The following is a 15,135-nucleotide window of genomic DNA, read 5'->3' on the forward strand; positions in this document are numbered from 1 at the left end:
CATCATCTCAATGACATGTAAAATAATTTTCAATATTTTTTTAAAAAATTAGTATAAATCTATTTGATATAAACTTTCGATAGATTTTGTAAAATTCATATATTTGTTATTATGTTATTCATGATTAACTTCCCTAATTACTCTTAAAAATTTATTATAAAAATTTTGGGGTTTGTCAAAAAAAAAATTAATATAAAATTAAATTTCACCAATTTAACCGTCGAATTAAAAGTTCTTGTTGAATAAATCAATTCTACAAATTATGCCGTCTAGAAGTACACGAAAAGCATAGGTATATTTTAGTTGGATGTTCTGGATCAGAAGTAACTAAATCAAAATCTGCAAAGATTATTACAATACACGGAGAAAGAATGAGAAATCCATTTGAAAGCCTCAATTTCAAGATTACAACAATAAGGAGCTACCTGAGCTCAAATTAAATGCCTAACTTTGCCATCATTGTAATGGCCGACTACAAAAGATATTTTACACAAACATTTAACTACAATTTTTTTATCGAAACATTAAACTACATGAATCAGGGCCTCGTGCTAAAAACTTCACATACCAACCCATGAGTGATTGATGAAGTTGAATCTATCTCTATTCGTTCCTGCATTCCGAAAGGTAGGATAGCGCCATCGATACATGCTTTTCTTTCTTCCTTTTGTACTCCTTGTATCGAAGGAAAAAGTAATCAAGATAATCGAAATCTATTGGGGACATCTTTGCCTGTTATCATGCAAAGAAATATCAATAGTCAGGGATATCTCATTTAATTAACAAAGCATAAAAACAAGTAAATATAGAACCTTGTTTTTCTTTTTTTTTTTAAAAAAAAGAAGTAAATATAGTACCTGAATTAGTCCCCACAAAGACCAGAAAAGGTGCGATGCCAGTGCATATATATTTGCCTCAACATACAAAGTTTTAAGATCATTCTCAGGCACCTGCATTGCAAAGTGGTATTGAAGACCTTAATGAAATAAAATACAGGCGGAAAAGAAAACAACCTAAATTGCTAAGTTAATAATAATATACACCAATAACATAAACTTCCTCAAGTGCAACAGGACAATCAAGTCCTACACTTGTTTCATTCTTCAAGCGTAAGAATCTATTTGTATTGATTAAACTTTATTTATTTACAATAGCTGAGTATCCTTCTTTATATAGGACTTACAAACAGGAAGTTCAGGGTCCTTTTAGCCTGCACTCATAGAGGTATTGGTTCATGCTGGACCATAAATTATAGCCACTGGAATTCAGAATCAAAGAAGCCCTTAGTGAACAACAATGAGTGGTGATCAACCTAAAACCCATGTTCAACCCACCAACACCAGACTTTGACTCTCACTACTAATAACACTCCATATCCTAAACTCGACCCAAACGATGTCATACCACCGCCACTCAACCTGGTACAACAGCCACAGATGTTGCCACCACCATGCCCACAAATTCTAACCCCAATGTCACTCCGGCACTGTTTCCCACACCTGCAAAGAGTTTGTTTTCTGTCTTACGGGAAGTGAGAAAGAGTTGATGATTTGGTAGATGATCAAAACACTTTTTACTGGTGCATTTTATACCAACCCTCAAGTCTGAGTCAAGATTCAAAAAGTGATGGGAATAAAGACGGTGATGTTAGAAAGTGATTACAGTGTTATGTCACAGATACATCAGCCTCTTGACAAACTGTAAAGCGGACCTAATACAACTGATGCACTAAAGGACTGTAGCCCGGCTTAGGAGTGACCAAATAATTGATATGTTGGAGTAACAAGAAACAACCACCACTGGTCAAAAGAAATTCTACATCAGCCTTTTGACAAACTGTAAAGCAGACATACAACTGATACACTAAAAGATTGTAGCCCGGCTTAGGAGTGACCAAACAATTTATATAAGAAATCACCACCACCGGTCAAATAATTTCCCAAGTATCAATTTGACATTTTTCATCCATGGCCAATAAAGAGATTAATATCATTGACAGATCAGAGAATTTTGTAGCAAGTATGAGAAAGTGTCGGCCAATGTAAAAACGATACGTTAGAAATGCAAAGTAGCACTGAAATGGTACTTTAATACTAGACAGTAAAAACCTAAATAAACATGCCTGATATAAAAGATGATGATCATGGCCATAATTGATAGACTATGTATTATCTAATTTCAAAGATGACTGAGAATCTGGAAACAAAAATAAAATGCAATTTTAAATATTAATCCCCTACACTATGATTATTACCTCATGAGGTCTGTCAGGCTGTAAGTAATGCCTGAAGAAATGATATTGTTCATTCATATTTGGGTACCTGCATGATACAATGTTGAATAACTAAGAAATTAATCATGACTCATGTTGAATAACTAAGAAATTAATCATGACCAAGTAAATCGAGAAAAGCAAGCATAAAAACTTACAAGGAGTAGTCACATTCAAAACCAGCATATTCTGCAAAGTGGTTCCCTATATCAAATCCTCTGTAGTTGTAGGACGCATATTCATAATCAATTAAGTAAAGTGCATCTGGACATTTGTCAGAACAAATCAAAGATTAAAAACTCGTGAACTAATAAATAACTAGGTTAAGTAGCCATTCTCTCTTGACACGAGAGTGTTACATAATTTCTGATTGCAAATGCTAATCCGGAGGCATGTTTATCATTTTATGACTTTGTTATAAACAAATAGAATATATTCACATATAAAATTCTTGTTATCAAACAAACTCGGTAAGTTTTAGATCATGATTAATCTTTTATAATCAAGTTTTCCTACTTCGATTTAACTCCTCAACATTGAAAACAGGAGACATTAGACCAAGCTCATGACCTTTATTAAGGTAAATTTTGTACTAGAGCATATCACAAACATTGAAGGAACACATGCATATTACTTTCTAACATTACATTTAAACTTGCTCCCAAATCAATAACAAGTAATTTAAAGTATGGATTGGCTCATTGAGTCATGTATTTTGAAGTTTCAATAACATCGACATAGTTTAGGAAGACAGGTAAAGGTAACATAAAAACTCTCAAAGATACAGTAATTTCTACAATGAATTAAAAAATAAATGAAGATTCAACCAAAAAATAAATAAATGAAGATGAGATACACAGCAACAAACTGGAAGCATAACCATTCCATAATTGAGGTATATACCTTCTTCATGATTAATCATTATGTTTCCAGAAAGCAAGTCATTGTGAGAAAAAAGAACAGGAGATTTGAGACGGTCACACAGCACCTGTTGCAAAATAAAAAATATATGTTTATTGAGAGACTATTTTTTACAAATATAAAATGCATCATTCACTGCCGCTATTTCATCCGTTTTTCAAAAATTACCAAAGCCATAAACCACCATTATGAAGACCAATTTCTATTCATTTCGCTTTCAATGAGATAAATTTCTTTGTTATTTTGTGATCTGTATTCAAAGATTGAAGAGATATTACAATCAACTTTTCGCATTTATTGGAAGATGAAAGAAGCCAGTGTAACTACATAGAAAAAAGGAAAGGAGTAATTTCTGAATAGACTTGGATCAAAAGTTAGGAGACACAAATTGTTGATTGCCTAGGAATACAACTTAACATTTGTGTGATTATGTAAATTCCTGAGCTTAATGGACATTTCAATCAGTTTCACCCAAAGTATATATATATATATATTCCAAATTATTATTATTTTTCAATTATTTTTATGGTTTATACTATATAAATAGGTGGATTCTTGGGTGAGGGCTTAATTAAGTCCCTCACCGGTGTACCACTAACCTTAACCATCAGATTAAATTGCCCCACATGATTTCAATACTCTTTGCCACATTAAATTTTGGTCTCCCCTTCTCTCTCCATACGTCCATTTTCATAATTTGCTTTCAGATTTTAACCTTAATTTTTCGATTATCACACTTGAAATTATGGAGATGAAAAGTTTATTTTTTAAAAAATTTATTTATGAATTGGATTAAACCAAGGGGGTGATGATTGATGTACGAAGAGCAAACTGGGATTCTTTGAAAGCACCCTTTACCACTATTAATAATAATGCTAATTTTTTTTGGAACCGCTAATAATAAGAACAATGTCAAAAATTAATATTCTGTTATGCAAAAGAAAATCCATGGGTGTCTTTAGAGAATTTTCTTTGTCAAGCACTTGATGGACATAAGAGAACACATGTTATTGGATCAACAACAATAATGACGGTTATCACACACTTTCAAGTTGAAAACAATTTGTGAAATCTAAAATTCATCTTGTTCTTTGGATGATTATGGGCCCGTTTGTTTGAGATTTTAAAAAAAATGATTTTTTTTTAAAAAAATCATTTTCAAGAAAATCTTTTTTTTTATAGAGATTTTGAAAAAAATCTAAAGCTATTTGTCGTTTGTTTATAATCATTAAAATCTATTTTTTTAAGATGGTGATGGATGATGGATAAAAAAATGGATTTTGATAAAAGCTATTGAAAATAGATTATCATTTTTTACTAAAATGATTTTTGAAAAAAACTGAAACAAACATAAGTAAGATAAAAAAAAAAGATTTTGTTTTGGGAAAAATAGATTTTTTTGGTAAAAAATCTGAAACAAACAGGCCCTATATGTTTTGGCCCAAATTGAAAGTTATGTGGTTTTAGATGCAGAATTTGCACTTTTGCTTTTCTAATAGATAGTGAAATCTAGTATGGAGGAGAAACATGGAGTGGAGACCAAAATTCAGTGCGGTAACAAGTATTGAAATCATGTGGGGTGATTTAATCTGATGGTTAATGTTAGTGGTACACCGGTGAAAAACTTAATTGAGCCCTCACCTTAGAATCCACCATATAAATATGAATATTTTAGTACTAAAAATGTTCAAGTAATTATTTTACTATTATTATTATTATTATTATTATTATTATTATTATTATTATTAATTTTCTGTTATTTTTTGACAAAAAAGGTATGTTATTTTACTGGGATAGCGGATAGTGGGATAGCCGTTAATCTAGCTATGGCGGCCACTAAGAGTCTGTTTGGTTCAATTGAAGCGGGGGGGAGGGGAAGGATTTCAATGAAGGAGAGGGGATGGGAGGGGAGGGGAGATCTTTTAATTATTTATATGTTTGGTTCAAAAGAGAGGATGGGTGGGGAGGAGAGGAATTTTAATTACAAATATGTTCAGTTCACGAGGAGAGGGGGGAAGATAAAACTAACTTTTTTAACCTTATAATTTTATTTTACAAGAGACTCATAATTTTAAAATTATTCATTTTACAAATAATTAAATATAAAAAACTTAATTGACTCAAAAACTCCACAAATCAAATCATCTATTAATAATAATTTTTTAATTTTGATGATCGATCTAATCTAATAAATCATTTTTAAAATTAAACTCCACACAAAAATTTAAAATAATTTTTTAATATAACAAAACAAAGTTTAAAAAAAAGTACTATTAACGTTAAATTTAATAACAGCAAGAAAGAGTAAAGAAGAACTACAACATAGTTCTTCAGCGTAACAGTCTCTCGTCTAGGAAAAAAATATTATATAAAAAAAATGGTTTAATCAACGTAAGATTGTATGGAAATCTATTCAACAAAAAAAATAGCAAGTTAACAATATAAACGAAACAAAAAAAAATAGCAAGTTAGCAATATAAAAAAAATGCAAGTAAGGATAATTTTGACATTTTTAAATAAATACGAGGATAGTTGTATCAATATAAATAAAATTGTAATAGATATCTTGTATCCCCTCCCCTCCCCTCCAAATCCCACAAATTTGGGGAAGCAAAAATTGAGTTTAGGAGGGATTTTGATGCCGTCCTCTCACCTCACCTCACCTCACCTCCCCTCCGCTCCCCTCCCCTCCATTTACCCCTAAGGGTCTGTTTGGTTCGACGGAGAGGAGAGGAGGGATATTAATGGAGGGGAGGGGAGGGGAGGGAAGAGGAGGGGAGAAATTTTAATTACATATATGTTTCGTTCAAAAGAGGGGATGAGAGGGGAGGAGAGATATTTTGATTAAATATATGTTTGGTTCACAAGGGGAGGAGAGGGATTCTAAAATTAATTTACTTTTTTATCCTTGTCATCTTTACAAAATCTCAACATTCTAAATTATTCAGTATTCACTACATAAATAATCAAATATGAAAACTCAATAACCGAAAACTCCAAAAATAATCAAATGCAAAATTCTAACAAAATATTTGATGTTCAAAAATATTAGAGCACTTCTAAAATAATGAGTAGAATATGAAAATATGTATAAAACAATCTATTGATAGTTAATTTTCCTAAAAAAACTTGTTGACAGTGCACCGAATTAAAATGTGTTCATTTTATCATATATAAAAAAAGTATTCATTCTTAAAAATGTTGTAGGATAGGTAAAAAATAATAAAAAAAAGTACATTAAAACAAAAAAATAAAAATAGTACACGTAAAAAATAAACACAGATGTTGGCAACGTAAAAAAAAAACGGCAACAAGCAAATAATTAGTACTCCCTCCGACCTTATTTATAAGCAAAAATTACTTTTTAGATTCATTGAAAAACTAAGGTATCTAGCTTTAATATAGGCTAGATACATTGGTTTTTCAATGAATCTAAAAAGTAACTTTTGCTTATAAATAAGGTTGGAGGGATTATGATTTAATATAAATTTAAAAGGATAGTTTTGGTATTTTCAAATAAATATGAGGATAATTATGTCAATATAATTAAAATTATAATAACTCATCTCTCCTCACCTCACCTCCCCTCCACATACCCCCAATTTGGGGGGAAGCAAAAATTGGTCATTTGAGGGATTTTGCTCCCCTCCCCTCCCCTCCCCTCCCCTCATAAAATTTGAACCAAACACAAAACATTTAAAATATTCTCTCACCTCCCCTCCAAAATCCCCGAACCAAACAGACCCTAAGGCTAATTGCACCGCTCTCAACCATCCTATAGCGGTGAGCAACCGCTCCACTCCACCGGGATCCCGCGGGATTGACTGCCCTGATAGGAACACAAAGCTGACTCATCTTGTATAATTTGGAGAACTTATTAATTGCATTCATCATGGCACTTTTTTTTTTTTGGTTTACCATCAGGGCATTTTCTATCTTGGCCCCCAGTCATAATGTAGTTTGAAAATATTAGGGCGTGTTTACTTCGTGAAAACGTTTTTTATTTTCATTTCTTAAAAGTTGTGGTAATTTTAGTTGCTAATAAGAAGATATTATTAGACTCTTGATGTGAACAATTGTGTGGAATTTCTGGAAAAAATGAAAATGTCAAAATATTGTTTTCATTGTTTTCAAAAATGCATCATCTTTTACCGATATTTCATCTTCTCTCCATCACAATGGATCATTTCAATAGTATCGCATTTTCTTCTTAGTAAGTTAAATCGAAAAATACATTTTAGAAAATGAAAATAGAAAATGATTTTACAAAATAAACAGGGCCTTAGTAAAATTAATTAGAAATTTAACAGGACAAAAGTTTTTTTTTTAAAACAGCCAAAGTCAGTTATTAGTTGTTAGTATTTTCTCCTTCACCTCAAACCAGTTGAGCCACCCCACCCCCCAATCCCTTTAACAGGACAACAGATGGCAAGAAGAGCCAATCTTAAAACCTAAAAGTTTTCACGTATAGTGATTAGCATTGGACTTGAGGTGGTATTTATTTGATCATGTTTTACAATATGAAAAGAAAAAAACACCTGGAGATCATGAATTTCCTCATGAAGTTCCTTGAATGAAACTGTCTCGTAAGTCTTTTGCTTTTCACCATCGTCAAATTTTAGAACAGAAGCTGTAAATAAAAACAAACAAAAAATTGAAGCAACTCTAATATTAATAATACCAACCTTACAACCATATACAATAGCCCATGACAAAACAAAATTGCACGAGGTAAGTCATTATTGATAACCATTTTAATATTTTGATCCAGTACTTTTTGCATAGATAGGACTAAGGAGAAAGAATGATAAATGTAAGGACCTTCTAATCAAAATATGAGGACAAAAAATAGATGAATTCTAAGCCAATTAGGGCAACAACCCAAGAGATTCTTCACATAGCAAACCAAATCATTCTAGTACCATAAGATATTTCACACATATTTGAAATCAGGGGAGGTGCTAAAATTAAGAGGGAAGCTCAAAATTTGGCCGAAGATTCAAAATCCTACAACTCGATCAAACGCAAATCCAATTCACCTTAAGCAAAATTACAGAAGCAAACTAAAACAAAAGAAAGAGAAGTGAACAAAGATCTCATTAGTTAAAAGGAAGAAGAAAGAAACCTTTCTCATAAAACTTCCATATATCATTCCATAATTGAGGTTCCTTAGAACCTGGAATTTCCACATGGTGAAATCTTCGAAGTTGTTTGGCTATTTTAGCAACCAGTTTTGGGTCTCGCATATCTGCCAGGGAGGAAAAGCATTTGTATGCATTAATCAGGTTGTATTTACAGGTCGTCAAAACGTTAAGTACATAATTGAATGAAAGCCAAAATCATAGGATAAGCTTACTCCAAATGATACTTATTTCAGAAATTTCTAAAAAGCAATATTGTATGCATGTGAACTGGGAATTGGATTAGAATATAGGGAGGACAAGCTCGTTACAAGCAAAAGCAGCCCTCGGTAAAAACTGGAAATGCAGAAATACAGGAAACAAGATAAAGGGGATTCTGTAGAAGAATAAAATATCACAACCCACACCAAAACTATTCCACCCTACTCAATTATTGTCTTCCTTCCTTCTCCTTGACACATGACAGTGTCCTTGTTGTTATATCCTCCTTTCCCACTCTCTTCCAGGTTCCAACAAACTCTTCCTTTATGCATTCTATCTGCAGAGTGTATTTTCCCATTTTCTTCAATTCCCCTCTTGCTTCTTCAAACATATGCATCCCCGCACTTCACAGATCACTACTCCTCAACACGATTTTCATTTTTCTAGCATAAACATGTACTACAGAGCTATCATAATCGTGGAGATTTAATTAAAAAAGTTGGGTTAAATAACAAAATGTCATAATGTGTATTAAGTTAGTAACAAGGATAACTTCAGCTTAGAGCCTTGTCACATTAAATTGTTAGGAGAAAAGAGTTCAAGGTTGGGGAAGACAAGCTCAAAACCAAACAATCCCGATAAAATACAAATTCATCAAGGAATTTACTTCAGGACTATGGCCTCCTAAGGTTAAAACCCAGTCACCGATTGATGTAAACTGAAATTGATTGAGAAGGTAAGTTTTGGTACATATCTAGTAAGCAGTTCACTGAACTCTACAAGATTATAGTCCCTAATATCATCCCTACATATGCTACATTCAGTAAAAAAGGAAATTTCCATAAATACAAAATGAAATATTAGATACAGATTCGCTGTCTAGTGATACTTAATTTTCTTACAAATTATATCAATAACAGAAAAAAAGTGGGCAATCTAACAAAATCTAATAACATTTCTCAATTTGGTATGTTATTTGTGATCCAATTATGAGGTTTTTAATTTGTACCTGATGGAGTAAGAGTATGCGCATTAATAAAAGATTGCACTATGCCATTTCCAAATATTCCAAGCCACTTAGCACCAAATCCTGCAGCAGTGATGTATTTGATGGCCTAAACACCATTTCACAAGCAATTATGATGTAGAAACATTAAGTAAGCTATTTACTTTATAAATAGATGCAATTAATCTATCCTACTGTCTGACTTGGTTTCAGGAATCAACTAAAATTAGCACTTAGAATTCATATTTTTCTCTGATCACCACCGAAATCCTATGTGCATATCTATACAGGAATTTTAATGTATAGTATGAGTCAAATGCAAAAATGGTTTCTTTTTTATAATTTTAGGCAGATAAACAGATATTTGAACCTCTAAAACTATAAGATATATAACTTTATGAAAAGTTTAATGTTATTGAAAGTTCGGGTTGTTTGTTTATACCTATTCATAATCTTTGTTATTGTTGTTATTATTATCATAATTTTAAATTTGACCTAACTCAAGCATATTCAGAATAATAAAATCTACAAAACATATTAAAGGAATTGATATATACTTTTAAATTTTGGTACCGAAAAATAAAAAACATTTAGTACATAGTATGCAGTATCCTCTAACTTACAAGCACTGTAAATCTCATAAGACCGAAGGAGAAAGGGTAGTAATAACAACAGAAAAAATAAAGGAAGGAAGGAATTGTTGTTTTAATAAAGTTGGCTTGTTTTAATTTAATTCATATCAACAACAACCAAATTCTTGTTACACTAGGTCGAGTTAGGCCGATGGATCAAAAACACTTAATGCACTATTATCAATCTTGTCAAATAATATACACAGAAGATTGTACACTTCGCACTATTGGTTTGACCAGAATCAGACTATCCTCCATATAGTTTACACTTCTCACTATTGCTTCTACAGGCATAATCAATTCAGATCAAAATCAAATTCAACTAGCAACCGGAAAAACACCCCAATAGCAGAAGACAGTACACACAACATCCAGAAAAATATAACCACAAGAAACAAAACAAAATCCAAACAGGAATATCAATATAGTACATTGTCTAACCTGCAATTCTCGATGGCGGTCAATGATGTACTCAGTGTTAGGTCCATACAATCTGATGGTTATAATCTCATTAATAGAATCCCCTTTTTTAACTGTGACCTTCAGTACTGACAGATATTGAAAAAATTATCAAATACAAAATACTGCCAATTCTGCGATGGACCACCTTCATAAGTGGTCCGTCGTGGATCAATGCTAAAAAATTATTAGAAATTCTAAGGACAGTCGGCAATACTCTGTAAAAGTAAAAAAAAATCACGACTCTCTTTGCCTTTAAGGCTAAAATAATGACATAATTGGTGTCATTTCAATCCAAGTTACATATTTATTTTCCGTTGTTGTAATCAAAGCAGTATCAATTAAGTCGTTATTTCAATGGTAAAAATGATGATGACCATGAACTTATATTTTCAAACAGCGATATCCACATGGACTAATTGTAGATGTGGCCCAGACTAATTGTAGATGTGGCCCATATTAGAATTTTCCTATAAAATACTATGGATGAATGAAAAGTAATTAAGCTAGCCATTTTTATGGATATAGAAAGTAAACCATTATCATAAACCATCATTGATTCCCTTGTTTTAAGGATAAAATGAGAATGATGATGAGAAAATACTCACACATATTTGTTATGCCTCCAGAAATTTGCTCAACTTTAAAGCAAGAATCATCAAATTTTGACCAGGCCTTGAACATGTCCTTGCACAAATTACTGCATTCAATTGCACAAATCAATTTCTGGAAACAAACATTGAATTGCAAAAACCTCAATACTCAATAATTCACACAACGCAATTCAAAATCTAAAAGAATTGAATATTTCAAAGAAACAGGAACAAATAAAACATAAAGAAAAGGAAAAAGGTTGAGAATTACGAACATGACGAGAGGTGTCATTTGAGGAAGGGAGAGAGAGGGATCAATGGTGAGAAGAGAGGGAAAAATCTGCGAGGCATAGTCATTACGAGCTTGTTCTGCGATTTCAACGGGATTCCAGATCTTAACCTCTCCACCCATTATTAATGCTATTGATGATTATTGAATCAAACCAAAAATGAAAGATAATAAGAGGGGAACGTTTCAGAGCGGGGAAAACAAGGAAAGTGTAGAGTTTGAAGTTTGATGTAAAAGAATGAAAAATGGAATGGTGACATTGGCAATGAGAAGAGGAATGAATGGTATCATACATATATATATTGCGTATGAGGATTTGTTTGTGTAGTAGTCTTACAAAATGACCATTATAGCCACCGCCCTATAACCACTAAAATATAACCGTTAGATAAGATTAACGATTTAGATTCATTCAAATTAAAACAGAGAACATTTACATCTCGCTACACACCATCTTGTTAACCTTTCTTCATCATCGTAAGGTTTCAAGGTATTAACGTGAAACCAACTCCGATCCACACTTATGCCACCAATGGCGACAACCGATTCTCATGAAATCAGAATTCCATCAACCATAGGGTCGGTGAAGATAGGGGGTTTGATGTAAATCGCTTCAGATTCTTTAAATCAAATTTCCGGCGTTAGGGACGGCGGCGATAGGGACGGCGACGTTATGTCTGACGATGTTAAGGCTGACAAGGATAGATGTTGGGAGGAAAAGAGTTTTTCGAGACCACAAATATTGGGCGGAACAGAGCTTTTGGAGGAAGAGAGGGTTTTGGATCAGATATGATGTGGGCAGAGGTTCTGGTTTGTAATTGTGTGTCGAGAGATGTATATGTTCTCTTTTTTAATTTGAACAAATCTAAACCAATGATTTTGTCTAACAGTTATATTTTACAAGTCCACCAGTGAGGACTTGATGACTCCCTCACCTTAGACGTCACTTTATTATTATTATTATTATTATTATTATTATTATTATTATTATTATTATTATATGTTTGAGTGTTTTTTAACAAGCAACTATGCATATGTGACAAACATTTAATTATATTGTGTCCTAAATCAACAGTTATTTCCTACATTTATTTCTTTTGAATATGATATTTTGGCTAACCAATCACTACCATCATTCACACGATTCATTTAATTATTAGATGTTTTTCCTTTTTTATATGTTTCAGAATTTATATTTAATCTTTGGTCAAACAAAAAAAAATAGAATTTGTTTTTAATATTTTTAATTATTTTTCTCTCTTTTACTATGATGCATGGGTACTCCATTTTAGACAGAGTATCAGTGAATAAACTACTCCCTCCATGATTAGTGTATTGTTCACTAAAGGTGTGTGACTAAATAAGGGTTGCGGCGCTGTTACTAGAGAACGGAGAGAACGCACCTTCCTCAACGAGGGTTGCGGTGCTTTTTGGTTCCTTCACGGCCGTCTTCCTCGCGAATTCGCGAATCGTCTCCTTGCGGCGCTGTGTTCCTCAACTGATTGGTTAACCTCTGTTCCCGAACCGTCTCCTCCGTGAAACAGGGTTGCGGCGGCTGTGGTTTTTGTGAGGGAAAGACTGGTTGCGGCGGCTGTGGAGCCTCACGATGGCGACTGTGCCGTCAGAAACCGCTCATGGTCAACATATTTCGGCACCGTCAAGGCCTCCAGAGTATGTTTCTTTTCGTGATAAACTCCTTGGCAGTCAAGAACCGATTCCTCGCAGAGAAAAGGTAGACCTCATTAGTAATAATCTGTTTAGGATTGAATACGAGGATGGTGATCGACGACGTCCACGATGTTATGCAGATGATAGTGTTTTGAAGGACTTATGGCTACCATGGCAACATGCCATCATTTTTAAGTTACTGGGTAAAAACATAGGGTTTTATGCCATGCGGGACCGTTTGAAGGCTGTATGGAAGCTCACAGGAGATATGGAAATCATGGATATTGGCCATGGTTTTTTCATGGTCAAATTTGATTTGGAAGCTGATAGAGAAAAGGTTATTAATGGGGGACCTTGGATGATTTATGATCGCTATGTTGCTATCAGGTCTTGGACAACGGATTTCATCTCATCCCAAGTTAAGATCAACAGAACTCTAGTATGGATTCGTTTTCCTAGTCTAGGCATGGAGTATTACGATGAGAGCCTTTTATTAGCACTAGCAGCAGCGGTGGGTACACCGGTAAAGGTGGATATGCATACTTTGAATGCTTCACGTGGAAAGTTTGCTAGGGTTTGCATTGAGATAGATCTAGACAAACCAGTTGTGGGTAAAGTATGGTTCAGAGACTTCTGGTATCATGTGGAGTACGAGGGTCTGCATCTACTATGTAAATGTTGTGGTATCTATGGTCATGTGGCGCGGAATTGTCCTACGAAGGTTGCAATGCAGGAAACGAAGTCCATAGTATCGATTTGTGCAGCTACCAACGTCGCTGACGTCGGTGCGACAGGGAAGACGGCGTTGACAGATCCACCGTCGAGCACTGAGCCGGGTAAGGAAGGTCCCCATGTAGCGGTGGAAATCAAGGGGGATGAGCTGTATGGAGATTGGTTGGTTGTTAATAGAAAGAAAAATAATGGGAGAAAGTCAAGTGGAAAGAATCAGGGAGCTGCTGCAAAGTTACAGAGTGGGTCTAACACGAAGTCAAATGGCAAAGGATTATCTTTCTCTCACCTAAATGATGCGGAAAATTTGTTGGAAGATGAAAATCAAAAAATTCCTATGGTCTCTCAATTCCATCCAGGTGGGGGTGTTGAAAGTACTAAAGTATGGACCACCAAGAGAAATAAACGGGCTCGTGGTATGGTGCCCAAAGGCAAAGAGCCCAATAATACAGAACACTTAGTTCAACCCTCCAGGTTAATGGAAGCCAGCCACGTCATCTCCCCACTAATCTGGAGCGGCAAGGTCGGGTCGGGTCATTTTTGTTGGAACAAAATTGATTTAAAAATGTTTGCCCCTAAATCTATTAAGGTTTTGATGATAACAAAGTATTAATAAACAATTGGAAGGACTAAAAATTTAATTTAAGTGTGCAAAACTTAGTTTCAGACAACCTCTGAAGAAAGCTCAGAAGACAAGTCCTCAGAAGTTCGCAAGAACTCAGAAGATAAGAATCTTCAGAAGTTACTTACATCAGAGGTTGAAGACATCAGAACTTGCTAAAGTCTGAAGAGAATCAAACTCTGAGGTATATCTTGGATGGTGTGAAGATTCGAATTTGAAGGTCAACTCTCCTACCAATGAAGAAAAGGACCTTTCAATCTTGATCAGAACAGCTACTTGCATTTTGTCTGTCCACAATGGAGAACGTGGGTTACCAGACTTCTTAGCTGAATAAGGAAAGTCTTCTCTGCACATGATCAAAGTTACTGAAACTCTTACTCTGTTTTGGAAACGACCAAACTGCATCAAGACAAGTTGCTTGAAGACAAAAGGTTATCTTCATCAACGGTCATCTTTGCAACGATTCTTTCTCAGTCCTATATATACTAGAAGAATCAAGTTGCAAAGTAATTAACTATTATTACACGCGCTCGAACAATTCTTATTTGCGAATACAAGCTCTGAACCTCTGAACTAGTGTTTTTAACTCTTAGTCCAAATAC

General features: G+C 33.8%; 1 protein-coding gene across 2 annotated transcripts; it reads right to left on the minus strand.

The window, feature by feature from the left end:
• Positions 1–363: 363 nt before the first annotated feature.
• On the minus strand, positions 364–11,797 carry LOC123917081 (probable ethanolamine kinase). 2 transcript variants are annotated; one of them, XM_045968702.1, is made up of 11 exons: positions 11,501–11,797; positions 11,241–11,332; positions 10,615–10,721; positions 9,545–9,650; positions 8,319–8,441; positions 7,732–7,823; positions 3,176–3,260; positions 2,431–2,536; positions 2,255–2,321; positions 858–950; positions 364–732 (listed from the first exon to the last, which is right to left on the minus strand). In XM_045968702.1, the coding sequence occupies exons 1-11, from the start codon at positions 11,635–11,637 to the stop codon at positions 604–606; spliced, it is 1,137 nt and encodes a 378-aa protein (XP_045824658.1). In that variant the 5' UTR covers positions 11,638–11,797; the 3' UTR covers positions 364–603. The 2 variants fall into 2 exon arrangements, with proteins under 2 accessions (XP_045824658.1, XP_045824659.1); XM_045968703.1 differs by lacking the exon at positions 8,319–8,441.
• Positions 11,798–15,135: the final 3,338 nt, after the last annotated feature.

This window comes from Trifolium pratense, linkage group LG3, assembly GCF_020283565.1.
Source record: "Trifolium pratense cultivar HEN17-A07 linkage group LG3, ARS_RC_1.1, whole genome shotgun sequence".
Classification (NCBI taxonomy): domain Eukaryota; kingdom Viridiplantae; phylum Streptophyta; class Magnoliopsida; order Fabales; family Fabaceae; genus Trifolium; species Trifolium pratense.